This window comes from Pseudorasbora parva, chromosome 9, assembly GCF_024679245.1.
Source record: "Pseudorasbora parva isolate DD20220531a chromosome 9, ASM2467924v1, whole genome shotgun sequence".
NCBI classification, from domain to species: Eukaryota; Metazoa; Chordata; class Actinopteri; order Cypriniformes; family Gobionidae; genus Pseudorasbora; species Pseudorasbora parva.
The window spans coordinates 15367129-15385731 of record NC_090180.1 but is presented as its reverse complement, the minus strand read 5'-3'; the positions used below and the strand labels follow the sequence as shown (position 1 = coordinate 15385731).

General features: G+C 38.8%; 2 protein-coding genes across 5 annotated transcripts in view; one reads left to right on the top strand and one right to left on the bottom strand.

Moving 5' to 3' along the window:
- Positions 1 to 5994, top strand: part of ssbp3a (single stranded DNA binding protein 3a) — a 53093-nt gene extending 47099 nt beyond the window's left edge. Inside the window, exons 10-18 of one of the 4 annotated variants that reach the window (XM_067454087.1) lie at positions 52 to 113; positions 2736 to 2784; positions 2877 to 2912; positions 2993 to 3059; positions 3171 to 3241; positions 3358 to 3427; positions 3561 to 3589; positions 4698 to 4799; positions 4885 to 5994. In XM_067454087.1, coding sequence (XP_067310188.1) covers positions 52 to 113; positions 2736 to 2784; positions 2877 to 2912; positions 2993 to 3059; positions 3171 to 3241; positions 3358 to 3427; positions 3561 to 3589; positions 4698 to 4799; positions 4885 to 4914 — 516 coding nt within the window. In that variant the 3' untranslated portion in view covers positions 4915 to 5994. Of the gene's footprint in view, positions 1 to 27; positions 114 to 2735; positions 2785 to 2876; positions 2913 to 2992; positions 3060 to 3170; positions 3242 to 3357; positions 3428 to 3560; positions 3590 to 4697; positions 4800 to 4884 lie in introns of all 4 variants that reach the window. The other 3 variants (XM_067454089.1, XM_067454086.1, XM_067454088.1) reach the window with 3 other exon arrangements.
- Positions 5995 to 6082: 88 nt separating this feature from the next.
- On the bottom strand, positions 6083 to 17121 carry mrpl37 (mitochondrial ribosomal protein L37). The gene is made up of 7 exons (XM_067454084.1): positions 16614 to 17121; positions 16215 to 16398; positions 12549 to 12664; positions 10840 to 11025; positions 10533 to 10684; positions 9994 to 10197; positions 6083 to 6271 (listed from the first exon to the last, which is right to left on the bottom strand). The coding sequence occupies exons 1-7, from the start codon at positions 16984 to 16986 to the stop codon at positions 6194 to 6196; spliced, it is 1293 nt and encodes a 430-aa protein (XP_067310185.1). The 5' UTR covers positions 16987 to 17121; the 3' UTR covers positions 6083 to 6193.
- Positions 17122 to 18603: the final 1482 nt, after the last annotated feature.

The following is an 18603-nucleotide window of genomic DNA, read 5'->3' as shown; positions in this document are numbered from 1 at the left end:
TGTCCTCTCGGGTGCTGGGTATCGCAGTCTGATCCTTGGTTATCATTACAGAACTATGGCGGAGGAATGAGGCCTCCAAACTCCATGGGCCCTGGAATGCCAGGCGTGAACATGTAAGGACTTTCCCTGTCTGTCACATTTGTGGCATTTCATATTACAGGATTTTTCGACTGATATGTTTGTTTCTGTGTCAGACTGGTCAGGATACTCAATGAAAAAGTTCCTCTGCGTGCAATCAAAACATTAAAGGAGAATTAAAATAAAGTGGATTTTTGTTAAAGGGGGTGATACACTCAGTTTCAGTCAATCTTGAGTACCTATAGAGTAGTATTGCATCCTTTATATCTCTGAAAAGCCTTTAGTTTTATTATATTTATAAAAGAAAGATAGGCTGTACCGAGTCCGAAAAAAACAAGCGGCTGGAGGCGTATCGTGTGGGCGGGGCTAAAGAATGACGAGCGCGGAGCTACTGCACGAGAGCTTCTGAAAGCTGTGACATCGTCATGCGTGGAAAAGAAAATGTTACCCTAAATAAACCATGGCTATCAATCAGATTCAACTAATACATATATGATCCAGAATCAGATCGGGAGGATGAAATAAATTGAACAAGAGAAACAGCAGCAGCAGGACGTCCGTCTCTGTGGTATGGACTGTATTTAGTGGCCTGTCAACATTCGCCTTTGTTTACTCGCAGTTTATGAGGACATGATTCGGTTTATGGACTATTGTATGTGACTAAACCTTAGCAGTAGCAAGCAAAACAGTTTTGCACGTCAGATAGTGTATAAAAAAACAATGGAGTAACGTTAGCACATTTGAATGAAGAAGAACACTTTGTGAGAACGTACCCTAGGTTTATGTTTGGGTGGTTTTACAATAAACAAACTGACACCTATATTAGTCAGCTAAACAAATGTATTTAAACACACACCATACATAGCATGCTCCATTGATAAATTAACTAATGTTATACACGATCGTGTCGTTTACTGATGTTTACTCATGCGACGATAGCCAATAACAGACATTTGAATCAGTTTTACTCACCGCCTGCTTCCAAAGCAGGACCGAACCTTTATCACTGGGACCGCTCCGTCAAAAACACACTTCTTGTTGATTTCGTGAAGTCCTGACAGCAGTGACCGTGGAGATCGACACGACTGAAGCGTGATGTGATGCTTCTTGTCATTTCTGCGTTCAAATTGGTTCAAATGCAGCGCTGCCTTCCCGGAATGCTATGCGGGCGCATTAAAGTCGCTTGACGTCACCCATAGCAATAAAGTGGAGCGCTGTGCGACAGAAGTGTTCATGGACGAGTGGATCTGTACCTTGAGAGCAGTGTTTATGGGCGTGCATTTGCTGTCTCGCTCTAGTCACACCCTTCTGGAAGAAGAGCCCGTACGGCCCATACAAGGACATTCGCTCTGTTAACGTCAAGCCGACCCATACTCGAAAAAAACTCTCCGAAACTTGTGAGAAACCGGAAGGAGTATTTTTGACACAGAAATTCTCCATCAAACGTCCAACTTAGTGTTTGAAACTTTGTCTATGTTTAGGATGGGAATCCAAGTCTTTAACAGTGTAAAAAGCTCAGTATGCATGAAACAGCATTTCCTGCAACCCTGTAACCCTGTAAAGCCTGACTTGTGAAATAATAGATCTTGCATTCAAAGAGGGGGGGGAAACACAACTGAACCAAACTGAGCAAAAGATGAAATTCTCATAGCTTGTAATGTAAATCAGTGGGATCTTTATAGCAGTATAGAAGACTACTTGGATAAAATGCATACAATTATTAGTTGTCACTCTATAGCTCCCAATATTAATAACATGATATTTAAATGCTTAATTTTATAATCAAAGCTCTGTAGTATTTATTGTGGGGGCAAAATATATAATGCAATGCAATATACAATGATATTTGAGGCGTTTTTCAAAGAAACGTTCCTTGAAAAAAAAGGGAAAAAAAGATACATATAACATAAACTTTCAGGTGGGTCACTCCTCATCCTTTAACCCTTCTCCAAATACCATCCGTAACCATCTAAATACAAGCCCTCAGGTACACACACACACACACACACACATATATATATTACATAATTTTTATTAGTTTTTTTATAAGCCTGACATTTTAATGTGATTTTATGAAGAAATAATGTATGAAAAATCAAGTAAAACTAAGTTGCTTCAGTCCAGTAAGTGTTCATCTTGATATATGACTAACAAGCTTACATTTACTTTTTAGAAATCAGTAAAGATTTCACATCAAACGGACATTTTTGGACTGATTGGCCTTTTACTTGCAAAAAATATAAACCATGAATCAGACGACAGGCGGCATGTAGTAGATTGTGTGCAATAGGTTTTTCAGCAAAGTTTTGATCATAGTTAAGGCCATCGAAATTTGCGCATCAAATATGATAGTCTGCTTTATAGGGTTAACATTACAAAAAAACTCACACTTGCAATTTAAAGCTTTAAAACGTGTAATTCTTTACTAAATATTTAACTGTGAACTTCAGATTTTGAAGTGTCACTTAATACATAAATGGCTTTATAGAAAATAAAGCAAACACATGACCTCTAGTGGAACAGAGCTGCAAATATCTCTGCAATATCATTTTATTTAAACTTTACATTCTTGTACACTTATTCTGATACACACCAGAGACTTATTTGATGTTCTGATCACCGTTACAAAATAGAAACCGCTGTGTGTCTCTGTACAGGGGAGCAGGCGCAGGCAGACTGTGGCCTAATCCTAACAATGGAAACACGGTAAGATACTTCAGAAACTCAGCTGACGTTATAGAGAATGAATCGGTGATATCGGGCAAACATGGCTGATATATAAACTTTTGCCTCCACAGATCCCATATTCCTCATCATCCCCAGGAACATACGTGGTAGCTGAGTGTTTCGTTTTCCTTCTTTTATGATATCAATGCTGGCTGCAGTCTCAGTCTCTGCTGTCCTGCTTTCACAGGGTCCTCCAGGAGGAGCAGGAGGCGGTGGATGTCCTCCAGGAACGCCTATAATGCCAAGTCCAGCAGGTATTGACTTATCACTTATCATATACTGGCAAGATTACTGGCCCTCTAACACCGAAATGGTGCCTTGTTGGATGTGAGAAGTTTCATGATAGCTTCCCCCTCTGTGTTCAGACTCCACTAATTCGGGTGAAAACCTCTACACGTTGATAAACTCAGTCCCACCAGGAGGAAACCGCTCCAGCGTGAGTTACTCCACTCCTCTGCTGTGCTGTCCTTAATGCCGCTGATGTTCCTGTGTGCTACATGGACTCTGTTTGTATGTTTGATCTCTCTGTAAATGCTCCCTTTGTCTGTCTAGTTTCCTATGGGTCCAGGGTCAGACGGCCCGATGGGAGGACTGGAGCCGCATCACATGAATGGCTCATTAGGTAAAACACGAGTCACCATAGCAACAAAATAAACTGTACAAAACAGTGGTCGTTTTTTTGCCCTCCTAATTAGATCAATAAACCTCAAGGGATCTAAAGATCTGCGAATGATTCATTTTTAATTTTCTCACAGGTTCGGGTGACATAGATGGACTCCCAAAGGTATTATTCATACTATTATTTAGGCATATAATTTCTGTTGAAATTATTGGAATCTGGCATAGGCCGATCTTAAAATATCAAATCTTCCAAGACTGATGTCGAAAAGGATTTTTAAACTAAACCTGAGGATAGATAGTTATTTTAGGTTTTTTTTTTAAATTCACTTTAAATAAAAAGTACTTAGTAAGCCTCTAAATGGTTACCAAAAATAACATTATTATAAATATATTTTAAATAATTTATTATGGAAAACATTGAAATACTAGGTCATTTTAAATTTGCCATTATAGGCTAAGGGAAATCAGGATCAAGTCTCGGGAATTTTTTTATGCAGAATATACACTACCGAGTAAGGTTTTCTTTTCTTTTTCTTTTTAAAAAGAGAGCGAGAGAAACTAATACTTTTATTCAGCAAGGATGCATTAAATTGATCAAAATCAGCTTATTATAATGATTTTTGAAGGATCTTGTGACACTGAAGGCTATATAGCTTTGCATTATTTGCATAACTCTCATTTAAAAATAATAATAATAGTAATAGTAAAAATCAAATATTTAACATTAATAATATTTTACTGCAGTGTTAGGACCATAACATTTTTTTTTTTTTTTTTTTTCAAAAAATCAACAACAACAAAAATCATACAGACCCTAAACTTTTAAGTGGAAGTATACATTTTTCTGCTCATTTCTGAAATATGTAGTTGCAGAGAACTCTTTGTGAATGCAACCGCAATAATTAAAAAACATATACTGGAAATTAATTGGTCAAAAGGTGTGAAATCCTGTATAATGGATTACAGGTTTTATGTGGTTGTCAATTGTTTTAAAACAAAACACTCATCATTTAGGCCTATTTAATGTCAATGCAATTTAGACCTACTTAATTTTAGTAATGGTGGCTTTTAAATAACGTCAAATGCCTAGAATTGCACATTATATAACATTTTAGCAGAATGGTTGCCAAGCAAAACCAAGACGCAGCAATACACATGCAGTTGTGCAGTGAACGCAGCTCAGCCAATTATAACGAAGGATCGGAACGATCTGTTTTATAATGAAGTATACCGCTGACTGACATCTTGTTGTCTGTTCTTCACAATCTCAGAACTCCCCTAATAATCTGAGTGGCATGAGTAACCCGCCAGGAACGCCTCGAGACGACAGTGACCTGGGAGGAAGCTTCCTTCACTCGTTTCAAAATGAAAACGTGAGCCCTGACACACACAAACACATGACTTGCTTTCAATGAATTTTGGGGGGTCTTCCTAAATCAACGCTTTTTCCCTCTTCAGTACTCACCGACAATGACAATGAGTGTATGAAGGCCGAGCTTCAGCTCCAAGACGCCACATGTAGGTGTCAAAGACCAGGGACCAACCTCACCAAGAACCAGAGTGAGTCTTATCTCACACATCCATGAGAACCAAATCCTACCGCAGCTCTGGATGAGGTGGATGCTCCCAATTTCAGCACGGACAGATGAAATCTGCTTCCAGGAAGGACCATTCTGAGATGGGAGCTCCCTCATTTTAAACCACTTTAATACTTTCATATCATTTTAACATAAGAAGCCCATACAGGACGAGACTAGATATATTTTCTTCTTTTTGTTAGATGGATCTCAAACTGTCGGGATCATGACAATATTCACACTGTGGATGTAGTGCAGAATACATGTACTACCTCTACAGCGTTTGTGTAACATTCCATTAGAGTATTTTAGGATCTAGTCTCTGATCTCTTAAAAAAGCTTCAAAACAATTTCATCACACTTTAATGGCTTCCTTGAAAATGACTTAATCCTAAGGAACAACTACAGCGGATTGATATGCACCAGTGGGAATTGCAAACAAATCTGCTGTCCTTCCTTTCATCGTATACTTGGGAATGCAACGGATTGTTAGCCAAGTTAACATTTTATTTTTTCGGTTTCATGTCATGTTATTTTATAACTGTGGATTTTACTGCAGAAGCCTTTTTAATGAGCCGTAAGACAGGCATGACACCTAACATGAGACATTTATGACATTTTCCACTTTTAAATGTGAACCTCAGATGACATATGAGATTATTAAGAGTGTTTTTGGGAGGCAGTTCAGCCAAACATAACACTGCATCTTTTCACACTGTCTTAGTTCTAATTTATCCTTGTGCTGTTATTGTGTTTTTAACCCATTGTTGTTTGCTTTTAGTCACAGTTGAAGACGTGCGGCAAACAGCCAAAGGACAGTTATTTAACTATATATCTTTTAAGTTTTCTCTTTTCTAGCCTGTCATGATGCTGTATGGCCACTCTTGACCTGTTACACATGTTGTTTAACCTTTACGATGTATATTATGTTCTTTGGAAGATGCAGTACAATGACTTGTGTAATTTTTATGATTAAATTATTTTTCGGTTCATACCACTCATGTCTTCTACAAATAAACATATATAAAATAAATGTTTCTGTCAGTATTAGTTAGGGGGCATTAAAAGGAACGGGAATGTTTACACTTAATTGCCAATATTTTATTCACAGTTCTCATTTCTTTTCCATTTATGGGATTTGAATGAGATAATGAAATGTCATGAAATAAATCAGAGGTGCTTTGGTCTTTTCACGCTGCTCCATGTAGGTAAAGCGCCAGGAACTTCTTGAAGGTGTTAGGCTGATATCCTGCCAAACCAGCAGGGACCTACAAATGAAGAGCATGACATGTTTAGTCAGCAGGTCACACAAAACAGAAAACTTGACACCACCTTCTTATATTTCACAACTCAATTACTGGAATTCTGATTGGTTGACTACAGCATTCCAAGTATTGTTCAGGACCTTCAAAGCAGGTAACGTTTCTTTGTGAACCAAAATAAACGGTGGCTTTCTGCACAACTCACCTGAGACCGTCAAAACAAATACAGAACTCACTGTTTAACCATTTTAAAAATCAACAACCAAAAATAAGTCGCATTTTTGATGGAGAGGTTACATAGTTGTTGAAAGTGCCTTTATTTGACTAAAATACAGTAAAAACAGTAATATGGTGAAATAAATTGTATATTTTAATATTTTTTAGAATGTCATTTATTCCTGTGAAAGCTGAATTTTGAGCATCATACTCCAGTCTTCAGTGTCACATGATTCATCAGAAATAATTCTTATATGATGATTGGCTGCTAAATAAATATTTCTGATTATCATCAATGTTAAAAACAGTTTTGCTGGTTAATATTTTTATATAAACCCTGACACTTTTTTCAGGATTTTTTGATAAATGGAAAGTACAAAAGAAAAAAAATATTTTGAAACACTACAACTGTCTTTACTGTTACAATCAATTTAATGCATCCTTGCTGAATAAAAGTACTAAAGGTTATGTCAACCATAACTCGTTCCAGGACAGCTGGGAACCTTGTGAGTTCTGACTGATGATCAATAAAATTTCACTGACCATATTACTACAATGGCCCAAGACTGCAGATTTGTTTTATACAACATTAGGAAGATTAGAGCCTTCCTATCAGAGCAGGCCACACAACTCCTTGTCCGAGCTCTTGTTCTCTCCAGACTGGACTATTGCGGGCCTTCCGGCATGTACTATCAAACCTTTGACTCTGATAAAGAAAGCAGCCAGGGTGGTCATCAACAAACCAAAGAAAGCCCACGTCACACCTATTAGTTTGCACTGGCTGGCAATAGCTGCTCGCATTAAATTCAAGGCATTGATGTTTACCAACAAGACAACCACTGGCTCTGCACCAATATGGCTTGTTCAGACTTTGTGGTGGCATCCCAAAGAGGCACAAAATCACTCTCACTGACCTTTTCATGGACCGTTCCCACCTGGTGGAACGACCTGACGATCTCAATTCTAACAGCTCAGTCTGTAGCCATTTTCCAAAAAATGTCTAATAACAACATCTCCAACAGCACCTGACCATTTAAAGGGATAGTTCACCCAAAAATGAAAATTCTATCATCATTTACTCACCCTCAAGTTGTTCCAAACCTGTATGAATTTGTTTGTTCTTTGCTCTACCAAGCATATAGAGCAACCATTTGGCTACCATAGTATTGTTTTCCCTACTATGGTAGCCAATGGTTGCTCTATCTGCTTGGTTACAAACATTCTTCAAAATATCCTCTTTTGTGTTCAGCAGAACAAAAAAAAATCATTCAGGTTTGCAACAACTTGAGGGTGAGTAAATGATAGAGTTTTTATTTTTGGGTAAACTTTTCCATTAATACCAGCCTTTACCTGTTCTATTTGTTTTTTGTTTTCTGATTAAAAAAAAAAACCTTGCTATACGTACTGTGCTAGACTAACTGAGACTTGTTACAGCACTTGTATTCTGTTGCCCCAAGTTGGTCTGATTGCTTCTATTGTTCTCCTAATTTTTAAGGCGCTTTGGATAAAAGAACTTGCTAAATGAATAAATAAATTAAAATTAAAGGGCCCATACAGATTCAAAATGATGTTCATGGGATCTACTAGAATAAGTTTACATGATTTGATGTTCAAAAAATATTTTTTTCTTATTATATATGTACATTATTGCAGCACCTGCTTTCACATTCTGTCTAAATGCTCTGGTTTACTTTGTTTTTGATGGGTTTTTTAACCCACCTTTTGAAAAGCACAGTCTGCTCTGATTGGTCAGCCGGCCCTAAACTGTTGTGATTGGTCTACCACTTAGAGCATGTAGCTGGCGAAGATCAGTTCCAGAGGCTTCCTGAGGTGCTGTAACAATACTTTAACTATGGCAGGTTTGATGTATCATTTCAAGCCCAAGTCCGATAATGACAGTAAAGAAGACCAAGTTGATCAACCCGAACCATCAGGACATTTTTTGTGTTATACCTCTTAGCCCTATACTTCGTGTTAAATATAAATAGATTGCCTATTGATACAGCAAAGACAACGTCGGCAGTAGCCTATTGACCATACATATATATTGTATTGACAGCAAAATAGGCTACAGAATATTTCGTTCTGTATTGACAGGTTTAATATTTCAAAATCGATAATTATGTTGTTTTTTATTATTACAAGTAGGCCTATATCTGCATTTATGTTAACCTACAGACTTTCAAACATGAAAATGTCATGTATTAATATGTATTCATGTCAAAATGGCATATAAACATCTTTTTCCTATGCTATTTTGCCTAGAAACTCTTCCAACACGCTCGCGTGTCGCGTGAAAAATAGGATTCTCTTCTATTTGAAGCATGCACGCATTTTCCGCGCGGCTCGGACCGCGCGTATGCAAGCTCTAACCGGTTAACATGGGAGCCGAAATAAAAACGGACACGCCACGCAGCCGAGACGCTCACGGCACGCTTGCAGTGTGTCCCCGGCCTTACATCGGATATTACAATGGTAATTACTCTACATCATGATAAAAACTGTATAACACACTGACCTGCATTCAACAGCACTGTTATAATTCGTTAATTCGTTACATTTATATAGTGCTTTTCTAGGCACTCAAAGTGCTTTACATGGAAGGGGGATCTCCTCAACCACCACCAATGCGCAGCATCCACCTGGATGATGCGACGGCAGCCATATTACGCCAGAACGCCCATCAAACACCAGCTGATTGGTGGAGAGGAGACAGAGTGATTAAACCAATCATTATATGGGGATTATTTAGGAGGCCATGATGGACAGGGGCCAATGGGCAAATTTGGCCAGGATGCCGGGGTTACACCCCTACTCTTTATGGAAGGACAGGGTTTTTTTTTTTTTAAACAACCACAGAGAGTCGGGACCTCGGTTTAACGTCTAATCCGAAAGAAAAGTTTCCCAAGTGTCTTATCCTGTACTGTTCAGGAAAAAGTATTTAGATAATGGTGAAACACAACAAAAGGTCGTGGTTGTACTGCTGAGGAACAGAGTAAAAAAAATATTTTAACCACTGATCTCCTCAGTTCCTCTATCGTTGGTAGTATATGTAATGCTGCTTTGCCTTTACAGTGAAAAAACAGCATTTCCTTGACATGGTGATAAACTCTTCTGTGTGAACCAAAGCATTTAGCAGGCAGGAACTATGCAAATGTATTACATTGATGTATTTAGCAGATGCTTATATCAAGTGACAGTGTTGCAAGGTGATGTACTGAAGTTACTTCATGGTAATAATGGCAGGACTACAGAGCAAGCGTTTTCAGGAAGGTGTTTTCTTTTGCAGAGATTCACACGCTTTGCAGTAGACTTTGTAACTTTGTAGATTGTTTACATGCACAAACAGCTAGATTACACACTAAAGGGAAGGTACGATCAAAATAGCATTACAGGTCCCCTTTAACTTTTTTTAAATCCTTACTGGCCCCAAACTTTTTAATGGTAGTGTATATGGAGACAAAACTCTTAATAGACAAAATTCATGTATATAAAAGAACTCGACTCTTTACCTTCACAACTTTCTTCTTGATATAAGGCCGGACCTTGGCAAACTCATAAAGAGGCTGGTCCTCGTCCACCCAGACCAGATTCTTCACTCCGCTGTCAGATTGCAGGTCAGTCGTGTTGAGCTGAAACACCACGAACTGGAAGAGACGACCGTTAGTGGCCACACTCTGCACCACGATGGGCTTCTCCAGAACTCTGGGCTCCTTCTGCAGGAAGACCAGAGAATGTCTGTAAACTTCGTTTTTGCTTTGCTATTATTGACAAACTCAAATTCAATTGATGCAAGGAGTAAAATACAATCAAGGCATGTCATCTACACTGTTCTCAAAAACACTGGACATTTCAGCAAATATTTTTAGTAACCAGTCAATTTATTGAAACAGTTTAAACTAGCAATTAATATAATATTATATAATATTAAAACATCTCTTTTGTTTGCCCCCTAAACTTTTGAACAGTAGTGTACATTGTAAACACTCAATATATTGCCCAGCCCTAATCAATATTTCTATTGAATATTTTAAAGATGTAATGATCTTACCCCATACAGTGCATGTGCTCGGGCCAGTGCGTTTCCAAAGGCGAACATCACCATCTTAGCACGAAGCTGCTCGGGGAAGAGTTTTGGGGTGTTTCCCATCTCCATCAGGAAGAGAGTGTGGGCATGAGGGTAAGGATAGCCCTCTCTGAAACCTGAACATGATTTCAAACCAGACATGATTGAAACACAGGAACGATGACAACAACGTTAATAAAAATGACTTCCAGTGGCTTTGTTTCTGGAACTTGCAGGTCTGAAACTGAACTGAACTGAAGGTCAGTTATTGCGAATGAAGCCAGCGGCTGACCTGTGTCATTTTTCTCCTGGTAGACGTTTGTGCACTGCAGGTCGATGGTGGGCGCGATGGGGTAGAAGGTCTCCAGAGCCTGATCAGCAGTACTCTGGATCTGCTCCTCTCCAGCCAATACGGGTACAGGGGTCGTGGAATTCAACAGCAACCCGTTCTGACCTCTGACCTGGAACACATCCTCTCCTAGATACAGATGAGTTTTGCTTAGTAAGTAACAGAAGTGGTAGCCCCTCCCCTATTTTTGATCTACAGCATTTTCAAATGTGGGTGGATTTCAGCAGTGACGTGTAACGCACTCACTCTTACTAGACATTTTAGTTTATATTGAAAGGGGGATTCTGAAATCCACTGCCACTTCAATATACCTGTATATTGAAAAAAGATATATACACTATATATATATATATATATATATATATATATATATATATATATATCCTAATTTAATTAATAATAAAAGCCTTAATCAATATATATCTTCCTATATGATTTTTAATGATTCTTTCCAGTTATGATTTTGCTTAAGAGAACTACTGATTGTTTCTTATTTTCTAAATGGTGGATTTGGTCTCTGAGGAGTGACTAAGGGTCTGGCCTAGAGATGTGTGATATGTCACTAAACACTTAGCAACAAGGTGTCGTGTGTTTGGATTTTGGAGGTATCACACACCCCTAACATGCCAGAAGTGCAGAAACTTTTTGCTCAGTTAGGCCGGCTTCCAGATATGAAATATGGATTTGTCTTTCAATTAATTTATTATATTTTATATTTACTTTTACTGAAACACTAACGAGTCAAGATAAATATTGTCTGTACTAATGTCTGTACTCTCACTAAGAGAAAGCACGTTATATTAGTATGTTTTAGGCAACATTCTAGTTTTAACTGGAACTTAATCAGCTCCAACCTTAGAGAGACTGTGTATCTGTGTATGTGCGCAGTATTCTGTGTTACATGTCAGTATTGAGAATGGGCATCCTATTAGATGGGTGGGCTTGTTCTGGGCAAGCTGGCGCCTGCTCCAGACCTGGAAGGTCACTACGGGTCTAATTCGGGGGTGAAAGCGTCAACAAGTGACACATCTATGGAGATGTGCATCTGATTAACTGACATGTGTGGAAATTTACCATGATTGTGCACTTTCTCTGAGCCAATCAGAATCATCCACCTTGCAGTAATTACGTGGATAAACCTTGAAAACAGTATAACTGTTGGGACGATTGTATTTACAATTGCAAAGTGCAGCCTATGAACTCCTTGTGAGACTTGAAGCTGGCTTCTGTTGTTGAAACTGCAAACTAATCTTCAGTAAAGTTTGATTGTAATTGCACTAATTTTGCACTTGTCTTGGGTCATAAACTGTTAACCACTAACAGTTTATAATATACTGTGTGTGTGTGTGTGTGTGTGTGTGTGTGTGTGTGTGTGTGTGTGTGTGTGTGTGTGTGTGTGTATGTATATATATATATATATATATATATATATATATATATATATATATATATATATATATATATTATTTATTTTTTCAATAGTTTTTTAAAAGGGCATCTACGCACTTTAGACTTTAGAAAACATTTTAAAATCTTACCAACACCAAACTTTTAAGCGTTACTCTACGACTGCATTTATTTGATGGAAAGAAGATGGTAAAAATCCAGAATCAGACTTAAGCAAATAAATAATGTGGCCAAATAACACCCACCTCTCCTCCAGGTTGCTGCCAAACTGTATTTCTCAGCAAGAATCCTCTTGGCCAGCTCAGGACGAGTGACCTGCAGGTCGCCACACAGGTGAAGCAGTCTGTGCAAGAGTGAGGGACTATAGAGGAAAAGAAAATACACCTCTCAAATACTGTTTACCCAGATAAAACACCTAATGGTTCATACAGAACAAGACGTGAACATTCCCAATTCACCAAACGTATGTTCTAGAGTGTAATGTCACTTCGTATCAATGTCAATATGGCCTTTTCATGCTTGTGGTGTGACGGTTTTTGTGAGAAGGAAAATGTTAAGGGCCAGCAGTAGTTGGGAGATAAAACAGCCACCAAAGGGCAGACTTTAACCGGGGAGATGAGAGATATCAAAGAGGCTCTTATGAATGGCAGACCTCCCAGGAGCGGTATTAATTAATAAAAGCTTTACAGAGCCGCTGCCTGCTGGGAATGCAGACTGGCCTGTGTTTAATGACCGTCATTAAATTCAACACTCCATCAGAGCACCACGGACCGGGCCAAATGCCACCTTCCATATTGAAGCTGTTGAGCCAATTATGAAGCACTGGGACTGTAGCAACTGTCCGCAGGACTGTTTATGGTGCAAAGATGAACAGAATGAGCTGCATGTTTATGGTAGCACTGCTTCCAGTTTAATTACCATGGTACATTTGTGATATATGACCGACTACACATAATGCTGTTAAACATGCCTATATTCTACTAGAAAGTGCTCCAGCCCTCACCCAATGATTGAATGATTATTCAGTCTGAATATGAACACACATTATTTTACAAACCTTTGTACTCGAATGCCCCCCCCCCCCCACACACACACACACACACTGTCTAACACAATATTCAAGGTCCCCTTAATTATTATAATATTAAAATAACTATAATATATAATATATAACTATATTTATATATTTTTAAATGTATATATTTATATTATTCACAGAAACTGTTTGTGTTGCTATAGATAAATTAACAACTAACAATGCATTTTGCAATTACAGAAGTTTTAAGAACTGTATGTTCTTCAGTAAAAACAGACAATAGCCCAGTGTTTCCTGGATGGTTTGCTTGGATTGGTCAGTTGGCTCAGTCTGTTATGATTGGTCTACTCTGCTTGGATTGGTCAGTTGGCTCAGTCTGTTATGATTGGTCTACTCTGCTCTGATTGGGTGATGTCCATTACCATATCTGAATTTTAGTTCCAGAGGATTTTTCAGCACCTGATACACAGTAATGAAGACGTCAGTTTTACCACACAAGTTTGAGCCCTAGACCTCACCCTGTTTAAGTACATCCAAAGTGGATTTTATTTTGCAGTGCAGAAAACAGTGTATTCTTAACATGTCACCAACACAAACTAAACTCCAGTCTCAGTTATAACTAGTGTTAGAGAGGTCAAAATAGACGTTGTTTGCAGGGAGCCAATGAACACCAGAGGTTGGTATTATGCAAATTTGCTACAAACCTATGTTTGTGAAATTACCGACGACTCGTTTCAGGCAGTTCAGAATTTATTATTTCTTTTAGGAGACAATAACTTTATTTATTTTATACGTTGATCTTTGAAACTGAGCTTCCGATTACCATATTTGATGTGCCCTGGCCAAGAGGATCAATGTTTATATGTGAATAAATTAAATCTATTTTTCATATACAGGTCCTTTTTAAAAAATTAGCATATTGTGATAAAGTTCATTATTTTCCATAATGTAATGATAAAAATTAAACTTTCATATATTTTAGATTCATTGCACACCAACTGAAATATTTCAGGTCTTTTATTGTTTTAATACTGATGATTTGGCATACAGCTCATGAAAACCCCAAAATTCCTATCTCAAAAAATTAGCATATTTCATTCGACCAATAAAAGAAAAATGTTTTTAATAGAAAAAAAGTCAACCTTCAAATAATTATGTTCAGTTATGCACTCAATACTTGGTCAGGAATCCTTTTGCAGAAATGACTGCTTCAATGCGGCGTGGCATGGAGGCGATCAGCCTGTGGCACTGCTGAGGTGTTATGGAGGCCCAGGATGCTTCGATAGCGGCCTTAAGCTCATCCAGAGTGTTGGGTCTTACGTCTCTCAACTTTTTCTTCACAGTATCCCACAGATTCTCTATGGGGTTCAGGTCAGGAGAGTTGGCAGGCCAATTGAGCACAGTAATACCATGGTCAATAAACCATTTACCAGTGGTTTTGGCACTGTGAGCAGGTGCCAGGTTGTGCTGAAAAACAAAATCTTCATCTCCATAAAGCTTTTCAGCAGATGGAAGCATGAAGTGCTCCAAAATCTCCTGATAGCTAGCTGCATTGACCCTGCCCTTGATAAAACACCGTGGACCAACACCAGCAGCTGACATGGCACCCCAGACCATCACTGACTGTGGGTACTTGACACTAGACTTCAGGCATTTTGGCATTTCCTTCTCCCCAGTGTTCCTCCAGACTCTGGCACCTTGATTTCCGAATGACGTGCAAAATTTGTTTTCATCCGAAAAAAGTACTTTGGACCACTGAGCAACAGTCCAGTGCTGCTTCTCTGTAGCCCAAAGTGGCTTGACCTGGGGAATGCGGCACCTGTAGCCCATTTCCTGCACACGCCTGTGCACGGTGGCTCTGGATGTTTCTCCTCCAGACTCAGTCCACTGCTTCCCCAGGTCCCCCAATGTCTGGAATCGGTCCTTCTCCACAATCTTCCTCAGGGTCCGGTCACCTCTTCTCGTTGTGCAGCGTTTTTTGCCACACTTTTTCCTTCCCACAGACTTCCCACTGAGGTGCCTTGATACAGCACTCTGGGAACAGCCTATTCGTTCAGAAATTTCTTTCTGTGTCTCACCCTCTCGCTTGAGGGTATCAATGATGGCCTTCTGGACAGGGTCGGGTCGGCAGTCTTACCCATGATTGCGGTTTTGAGTAATGAACCAGGCTGGGAGTTTTAAAAGCCTCAGGAATCTTTTGCAGGTGTATAGAGTTAATTAGTTGATTCAGATTATTAGGTTAATAGCTCGTTTAGAGCAGTGGTTCTCAAACCTGTCCTGGGGACCCCCAACCAGTGCACATTTTGCATGTCTCCCTCATCTAACACACCTGATTCAAATCATCAGCTCATTAGTAGAGACTGCAAGACTTGAATTGGGTTTGTTTGATGAGGGAACATGCAAAATGTGCAATGGTGAGGGGTCCCTAGGACAGGTTTGAGAACCACTGGTTTAGAGAACCTTTTCAGAATATGCTAATTTTTTGAGACAGGAATTTTTGGTTTTCATGAGCTGTATGCCAAATCCTCAGTATTAAAACAATAAAAGACCTGAAATATTTCAGTTGGTGTGCAATGAATCTAAAATATATGAAAGTTTAATTTTTTTCATTACATTATGAGAAGGACCTGTAAAGCAGTCATGCCTCTTCCAAAGACTTGAATCAAACTGCTCAATTCATAAGGATAATGATTCTTGTCTTCATGAACCTTTTGAAGCCTGAAATTTGGTTGGACTTTCAATAGATGTACAGAAACGATGATAGAATATTAAAAATATATTCTAAAAATGCTATTTAAGGACTTAAGGCATTTATTTTTTGGCTTCTTTCTAGACACTATAGAAGTGGGATCAGTACTGAAGACAGGGTACCCACCAGAACCTCTCTCTGGGCGGACGGTGTTCTGTAGTGTCCCACAGTCTGGAGTTTTTAATGGCATTCTGTACTCTCTCATCTTGATTCTCAATCTGATTGGCTGGATCTTCAGACAGGGTGAGAATCTGAGCAGGTAACCCTTTAATGAGGACTGACTTACTGAGCCAGAGGGCTTGTCGAACACCTACAGACAGATCACAATCATACATTATCTGTTAGACACATAAACCAAAATGTGCGTGTGTGTGTGTGTGTGTATATATATATATATATATATATATATATATATATATATATATATATATATATATATATATATATATATATATGAAATAAATTAGTAATTTACTCCCACAAAAAAAGCACACACAAATATTCACAGAAGACCTATAAAACTACCTTCCAGCACATTCGTCCTCTGACTGAATATGTAACAGGGGTTGTTTTTATGCAGAGGCATATCTTCGAGTTTAGGAGACTGATAGTGACTCGGGTCTTTCCATCCAGGGTCCCAAGGAGGAAACTTGGGCTTTGCCAGTCCAGGTACGAAGTGCATCCTTTCAGCATAAGTGATCGGCTCCAGTCCGGCTATCTCGTGGACCACACGAGGTTTTTTCCTCGGAAGAATCTTCCCATATAAACATGAGCTGGTGGACAAGCAGCGACGTCCATGAGGAATCATATAGAGGACACTGTGACAGTCTTCTAATTTGCAGTTTTGAGTTATTTTAAATACCGATGCCCTTATTCTTTGCACTGTTGTGTTAAACATTTTACCAAAAATATACAATAGATGTCTGCTATTGATATATTTGCCAAATCGCAACTAAGCATTGATACTCGTCGTTATGACATTTTCTCGTTGCACTCAGGAGGCGGCCATGATTGTGTGACGTCACGCAGTGAGCCTGTCTTCTTCTGAAACTGTGAATGTGCATTTAGACAGACATTACGTGGGACTGCCATCTACTGATTATTGCAGGTATTTAGGTCTGAAGCTGAATGCATGTATTGAAAGGCAAGCCACTGTTCATGTTGATACGGTTGATACACTGCCCGGCCAAAAATTCACTGTTTGGATTTTAATAGGCAAATGTTTAAGAGGGAATGATTGAATCATTATTCCAGTGATTATTATGTTTCTAGAATGTTTGGCAACAGTTATTTTAACCATTATTAATGGATTGTGTAGCTTTTTATTTCTTAAAGGGTTAAAGTTGGAGTGGGACCCATTTTCAGCCAGGGAGGCTATGCTAAAAATAGGGCAATTTATGAGTGGACAGACGGCCCACTGGGAATTCTCCCGATTCTCTCGATGGCCACTCCGGGCCTGAAGTTCACCCAAAAATGAAAACTCTGTCATTACCACAGTCATTGGTCAATGGTCATTTGGTCATTACTTACCCTCATGTCGTTCGACCCGTAAGACCTCCGTTCATCTTCGGAACACAAATGAAGATATTTTTGTTGAAATCCGATGGCTCAGAAAGGCCATAGCCACGTTTACATGCACACTTTTTTGTTATTCTGATTAAAATAATTCCGATTGAAAGATTCAGTGGAATGTTTACATAAGATGTTATCTAAACCGATCTGGGTTTACTTTCAAGGGCAATCATCACATTCACAGAGCTGTCAACTCTCCAGCAGCTGGAATGTGTTCATGGATGCCAAAGCAACTCTCAAGGGCCACCAGGACTTATACGGTTTTATAAAAGCTATTTATTTGTTGTAAAGTCATCTCAGAAAAAAATGTATTCTTCTGTCAGGCACGTTGAAGTAAAAAGTGCCTGGGACACGCGCTGCCAAGATGAGAGGATGTAGTCAGGCTATGTCTGTGTCAACATTATCTTCATAACTTCTTACGAAATACAAAGTTTACCCCTCAGAAAAATTAACTCTCCTCTCAACATTATAGCCTGCGTGTGAGCGTAGTGGTGAAGGCGTGTGCTGTGTATCACGTCATAAGGACGCACGCTGAAAAGTAATCGGGTCAGGTCGTTTACATGGTTACATTTTTCATTTGATCGGTTCATGAAAAGTTGTATCCTACCCCTCTCAAACGATTACAATTTCATTTCGGTTTGGCCATTTTTTATTCCGATTGAGGTGTTCATATGGAGCATTTTCATTCGGATTGGACTTTTAAACCGAATGCTCAACGCACCTATTGACCCCAATGTCATTTCCTCTCTCAAGATTCATAAAAGGGCACTCCATCTCACTACAGTGCCTCTACAATAATTTTATGAGGCGACGAGAATAGTTTTTGTGAGCAAAAAAACACACACGAAATAACGACTTATACATTGATACGCCGATTTCAAAACAAAGCTTCAAACCATTATGAATCAGTGTATCAATTCATGATTCATGACGGTTCGAAGCT

What these genes read in the sequence shown, in the direction of transcription:
- mrpl37 (XM_067454084.1), bottom strand. Translation starts at nt 16,986, where the DNA reads ATGTTTAACACAACAGTGCAAAGAATAAGGGCATCGGTATTTAAAATA. An exon ending in GGCAGCAACCTGGAGGAGAG is followed by an intron (nt 11,026 to 12,548) that starts GTGGGTGTTATT and finishes ATCTGTATCTAG; the next exon opens with GAGAGGATGTGTTCCAGGTC. An exon ending in CCAGGAGAAAAATGACACAG is followed by an intron (nt 10,685 to 10,839) that starts GTCAGCCGCTGG and finishes AATCATGTTCAG; the next exon opens with GTTTCAGAGAGGGCTATCCT.